This window comes from Anoplopoma fimbria, chromosome 17 (assembly GCF_027596085.1).
Source record: "Anoplopoma fimbria isolate UVic2021 breed Golden Eagle Sablefish chromosome 17, Afim_UVic_2022, whole genome shotgun sequence".
NCBI classification, from domain to species: domain Eukaryota; kingdom Metazoa; phylum Chordata; class Actinopteri; order Perciformes; family Anoplopomatidae; genus Anoplopoma; species Anoplopoma fimbria.
Window position 1 is genome coordinate 4,523,262 of NC_072465.1, and position 6,217 is coordinate 4,529,478.

The window sequence follows — 6,217 nt, forward strand, 5'->3', positions numbered from 1 at the left end:
ATTTAGGGACCAATATATGTCAAAAAACATTTTGGTAAATACTTGAACAAGACAGATGTCGACAAGTCTACTTTATTCAAAAATACATACAAAAGGGATTCAAAGACAAAACATTTGTTTTTCAAAGTGGTTCACTTCATTTAGTGTCAGTCAGGACCTCTACAAGTTCATTCACCATTCTGTGCTGGGCTTTCCTGACTGTTCTCGTCATTGTCCGATTTCTCATCATCTAGGGAAAATTAAAAAAAATATATAAGTAGGTACCTCTACTTTTTCTAAACAGGACAGAAGATGAAACAGATCAACATTTTGTGTTTCGAACAATGTACAGATCAACAAAATAAAGATGGCACAGAGACATTGAAAAGCACAAACAATTGCAAGCACGCGCCCACCAGGTCCAAGTCTACTCACTCTCGAGTGTCTGCTGTAGTTCCTGTATGGTACTGAGTAGCACATGGAACTGCTTCTTCCTCAGCTCCAGCTGTGTGGGGGAAAAAGGGAGAGAACATTTTTAATATTCTTAATGAAGACATTAGAGCAGACCTGGGCATTGTACGGCCATGATAATTAGAAAATAAAACATATTTTCTAATTATCTTATGGGTGGACTAAAACCGCATTGCTTTTATTTTGAAGCCCATTTATTCTCAGTGCACGCAATCGTGCACGTCAACTGTGCACGTGAAATGCGTGTGATTGACAACCTGTCTTCCTTCCTTGTCACCCCTGAAAAATGCGAACATGTCGGCTCATGCCAAAAAGAGGAAAGTGGATGCCGAAAGCAGAACTTTCAAACAAATATGGACGACTAATGTTTACTACTAATGTCTTCTTTACTGAAGTCCAGGGTGAACCTGTGTGTTTGGTGTGTGGGGAGCATGTCGCCTGTTTAAAGAGGACAGTCTGAAACGGCATTACGAGACGAAACATGCCGAGAAATACAAACACTTGACTGATGCCGATGCGTTTGAAAACATCCCGCTGTCCCGCCGCACCGTGACGAGAAGGGTGGAGGACATCGCAGAGAATCTGGAGTTTCAGCTGCAAAGTGAAGTGGGAAGCTTCGACCTTTTTTTTCTCTTTGGCTTTGGATGAGGTAAACGCATGCATGGACGGCTGTGGCTCAGTGGAGAGCAGGGTCGTCCTCCAATCAGAGGATCGGCGGTTCGATCCCTGGCAGTCCATGTCGATGTGTCCTTGGGCAAGACACTCCCGAAGGCTGTGCCATCGGTGTATGAATGGGTGAATGGGCAGGTGGCACCTTGCATGGTAGCCCCTGTCATCAGTGTATGAATGGGTATGAAAGGGTGAATGATTAGTAATGTAAAAGCGCTTTGAGTGGTCGGAAGACTAGAAAAGCGCTATACAAGTACAGTCCATTTACCATTTACCATGGACAAACTGGGACTCCAATGGGACAGACTGGCAGGTGTCACTACGGATGGATGTCCGAATTTGACAGGGAAAAATGTTGGGCTTTTGAAAAGAATGCAAGATAAAGTGAGTGAACTCAACGCAGAGCAGAAATTGGTGTTTATACATTGTATTATTCATCAGCAAGCGTTGTGCAAGTCAAGTGCTAAAACTTAGCCATGTGGTTGATGTTGTACTACAACATACTACAACAGTTAATGTCATCAGTTTGTTTCACTATTGGAGGAGCAAGAGAGCGAACATGGTGATGTCAGGTACCACACAGCTGTCAGATGGCTCAGCCTGGGCAAAGTGCTAAAAAGGTTTTGGGTTCTGAAATCAGAGATAAAAGAGTTTTGTGAGATGAAAGGCAAAACCATCCCAGAGCCGTCTGATAAGGACTGGATGGCAGATTTAACATTTGCTGTTGATGTGACTGCAATGATGAATGAACTGAACACACAACTGCAGGGCAAGGGCCTTTTTGCTCATGAAATGCATAGCCATGTGAAAGCCTTCATGACAAAGTTGCAATTCATTTCAAGGCAACTAGGCAGCAACAATCTCGAACACATGAAAACCCTGAAAGAAGTCAAACCATCAGCTGATCACCGGCACAGGTACTCATCCATGTTAGGAGCACTGCATGACGAATTTTCAAGGCGTTTTCAAGATTTCAAAAAGGTTGAGGATGAAATGCAGCTGGTTTCCTCTCCCTTTACCTGCAGTGTTGATCGTGCACCCACTGATGTTCAGCTTGAACTCATTGACCTGCAGTCTGATTCACTACTGAAAGAGCACTTTAAGTCAGCATCACTGCTAGAGTTCTACTCTGCTCTCAAGGAGGAGAACTTTCCAAACATGAGGAGACATGCTCAGAAGATGTTGGTTCTCTTTGGATCCACCTACATATGTGAACAGACATTCTCAGTCATGAAGTTTACCAAATCCAGGTACAGATCCTCTCTCACTGATGAACATCTGTCAGCTGTGCTTCGCATCTCCACCTCAGACATTCAACCTGACTTTGATGGGCTTGTTAAAGCTCAACAGAGACTGGATTTCTCACACTGAGTGAAAAAAAAAGAACTGAAGAACACTAAAATGTGGGAATATAACAAGTGAAATGGGACACTTGATCTTTTTCTTTTCCTTTTTTGCACAGTTCTGAAAACATTAAATGTTTAATATAGGCATGTAAAGTCAAAAAGGCTACAAAACTGGGACACTTTTCTTTACACAGTTACACAGTTCAGTGACATGTCTTGTTTATTTTGGCTACAAAGATGATGTGATGTCTTTAGAAAGCTAAGAAAATCCTTGTTTCAATAGTATATGAAACTCAAAATGCCCTTTGTTATTAATGTGACTGAAAATGAGTCAAATGTTTCACATTTTGTTTATCACTTTGGAAATTCTATTTGAATAAATTATATTTTTGAAAGCTAACCTCACCTTTTAATTGCCAAATAATAACATACACTCTTACCAGCGGTCAAAACAATGCCATTTACTGCTTTTTATATAGAAATAAAATGTATATTATGCATAATTGAGTTCGGCATTTTGGCCCGGCCCTCCAAAATATTTTCAGTTGCTCATTTGGCCCCCTGGGAAAAATAATTGCCCACCCCTGCATTAGAGGTTAGAATAGAAGAGATGATACATGCAATAGGCCTTACCTTTGCATCTACATTCTCCTTGATGTGAGACAATTGCTGGAGTTCTTTGTCAAGCGCCTCCAACTGCCTGTAAGTGATGAAACCAACATTAAGCACATCATCCGATCATCATGAAAGCCAGAACTGCCCTACCACAGAAAGCAGAATGACTCAATATATGAATAAAAATAATGAGAAGCTGCCTCACTTTAGTGTTTCATGTCGGTCTGGGTGTTGCTGGATAACCTTAGCTAAAGCATCGTACTCTGGAACGACAAGAAAAGGAAACATTTTTAAATGTGAGACAAGCAGAGATGGAAACTAGCTAAAATAACCATTCATATTCATATCATATATATTATTTGGACAGCCTGTATTGCAACCAATTCCTCCAAAGTGATTGATGACTTTGGTGTAGAAAAAATAACTATGGCCTCAATTTAAATTGTCCAATTCCATTTGTTTTATGAATTACAGCAGAAATTGTAGTTGTATACAAAATAAAATGTATTAACCAATGTAAGACTTACTTTACTAACTAATAAAATGTAATAATATATTCAGTATACAATAATATAAAAAAGTCTAATTGATCTACCAACTGTTTCAGCACCATGTTAAAGTGTTGAATGTATTGGTTTTACTTAGACATGGATGGGACCACACCTCCAATATTTGATTGAAAACATTCTTACCTTGGCGATTTTTCCGTATTCTCTTTGCCCTCTGGATTTCTTTTTTGCATTCTGCTATCTTGTCGTGTGCAGACGTGATGTTCTGTTCTACAATGTAGACAAGGTGGTGATAAGGTTATCATAACATCTTTGCAACAAAAAAAAACACTTGTGGTGACTGGTGGCCCATTTCTTCTAGACATCACAAAGATTGTATTTATGAAATGCAGAAACATGAGAATGTAACACAAAATATCCAGTTGTCAACACCTTAAATAACAATAGGGTCAGGATTATAAATATGCAAGGTCAGTGTCGGAAAAATCTTTAATTTCTACCTATATTAGTGTAGATTTTCTCATAATTCTCCATTTCTCGAAGATTCATGTCATAAACCATTAATGTCTTCCCCATGGAGAATTCACATTGGGCCAGTATCCCCATCATCCTCTGATACTGCGTGAACCTGAAATGAATTACAAAACGGTTTATGACTCAAAGAAAGCTCTTCAAGACACTTATTTAAATGCTTGGTGACAAAGTCCAAGGCTGTGGTCTGCAGGGCTCATTTACCCTTCCTCCGGGGTCCCAGGCGAGTTGCACCATTTGGTGAAACTCTTTAGCAACACGTTGATCCGGCGGTCATCTCCAGCTCCGTCCCCGTCGATGAGAAGACGTTTCCGAATAACTTCATCTAGAATAAAGGCGATAGCAGGAATCGAACAACCTTTAAGATACATCCGGGAAATGCATAGCCGCTGAGCTGTAAGCTAGCGGTAGCTAACATGGCTGCTGTATATTTAATCGTTTTGAAAGCAAGCTGTTTCTACGTTTATATTTGGTTCGTTTGGGTACATATAGGTACTTCTAGAGCGTCGGCACACACCTCTGATCGTGGCTTTTTACCCTGGAGCTGAAATCAACTTATTAAAGCATTACTTACCATCTGTAACAGCTCCCATGTCTGTAGCTAGATAAACTTTATTGAACAACAGGAAGTGAACAAAGACGCTAGCCCCGCCCCCCGAGAGCAGACGGCAGTGATTGGCCGACAGCTCTAAATTAAACGCGTTCTTCTTCTTCTTCGTTTTGTTTAAGAGCAGATGGGAACTATCGTTACAGGTGCGTTAGCGCCGTCTACTGCTCTGGGGGAAGCCGGAGACGCCGACACTGCTCCGAGCAAAAAACTGAATTCACTTCACTTATCCAGTTTCTTTTAAAAAGCTTTAAATTTCCCTTCCTCAATGCTAATTCAATTCTTAAGCCTCTATACTCCAACCGGACAATTCTTTAATTCGTATTTAGATTATCTCTACGTGTTTCATACGTCTTTGATAAATAATAATAATAATAATAATAATAATAATAATGCATTTTATTTATAGAGCTCTTTTCAGAGTACTCAAAGACGCTTTACAGACATTTAAAAACAGCATATAAAAGCTACACACTAAAAACTTAAAACTTAAAACACACAGCATTAGTCAGACATTAAAAGCAGTTTTGAAGAGGTGAGTTTTGATTTCTGATTTGAACATTGAAAGATTATCGACAGATAAGTGACAGATAACATGTTCAACCGTTTCTACAAAAAAATCTTGATTCAAGAAAAAACTATCTGACTAGCCCTGCCATTATACATACTTATTTTATCATCCCATTTAAGATCAAGGATAGTGTGTAAATCAAGATATAACCCAAAGCTGTATAACAAAAGGACATCAGTATCGGCATGGACAAGAAATGTAAACTGTGGAGGGTCAAAGTGAAACCTTTTGTTCAAAAAATCTGGTAAAGGGACTGCATTTGTTATCCTCTTAATGTGAGCCTCTTTTGCAGAACAGGACCAGATATGTAAAGTGAAAGCTTGAAGAACTACTTAACCTTGCCTAGTTTGGAATTAGCATTTAACTTTAAAAATCACACGAAACGTATGTTATAAGTACCACTGGTTTACTGTTGACAGCATTTACGAATACTTATTCGTTTTTTTAGTTTTCTGAAGTGTCATTTTTTTCTAGTAATGAGCAGCTCCCCCGTTCCTTTTATTTTACAGAAATGTAAAGTGTGCAATACATTTGCCGACATAAAGGAATTTAAATTCTTCAACAGTCGAAAGAACAAATCAACATTACATTACATTACATTACAGTCATTTAGCAGACGCTTTTATCCAAAGCGACTTACAGGAAGTGTATTCAACATAGGTATTCAAGAGAACTACTAGTCACCAGAAGTCATAAGTGCATCTCCTTTCTTAAACAAGCATCTTAAAGCATAAACCAGAGCAAAAGTATAGTGCAGAGGCGGATTACTACGAAAACAATAATTGCAACAGACTAATCCGAATATAGTAAGTGCTACAAACTACTACGAATAGGATAAGTGCAGTAAACAAATACAAATTCAATAAGTGCAGCGAACTGATACGAATACAGTAAGTGCAGCAACTAATACAAGTGCTAC

At 39.1% G+C, this 6,217-nt stretch overlaps 1 protein-coding gene across 1 annotated transcript; it reads right to left on the reverse strand.

Moving 5' to 3' along the window:
* Positions 1-68: 68 nt before the first annotated feature.
* Positions 69-4,770, reverse strand: thoc7 (THO complex 7). The gene is made up of 8 exons (XM_054617363.1): positions 4,695-4,770; positions 4,325-4,445; positions 4,090-4,217; positions 3,773-3,859; positions 3,286-3,343; positions 3,099-3,165; positions 415-484; positions 69-229 (listed from the first exon to the last, which is right to left on the reverse strand). The coding sequence occupies exons 1-8, from the start codon at positions 4,711-4,713 to the stop codon at positions 168-170; spliced, it is 612 nt and encodes a 203-aa protein (XP_054473338.1). The 5' UTR covers positions 4,714-4,770; the 3' UTR covers positions 69-167.
* Positions 4,771-6,217: the final 1,447 nt, after the last annotated feature.

Bases quoted from the DNA above. Each gene is read 5' to 3' on its own strand.
- thoc7 (XM_054617363.1), bottom strand. The intron at 3,166-3,285 runs GTGAGGCAGCTT...CATCACTTACAG, and splicing joins GACCGACATGAAACACTAAA to GCAGTTGGAGGCGCTTGACA. The intron at 230-414 runs GTGAGTAGACTT...AATTTTCCCTAG, and splicing joins ACTACAGCAGACACTCGAGA to ATGATGAGAAATCGGACAAT.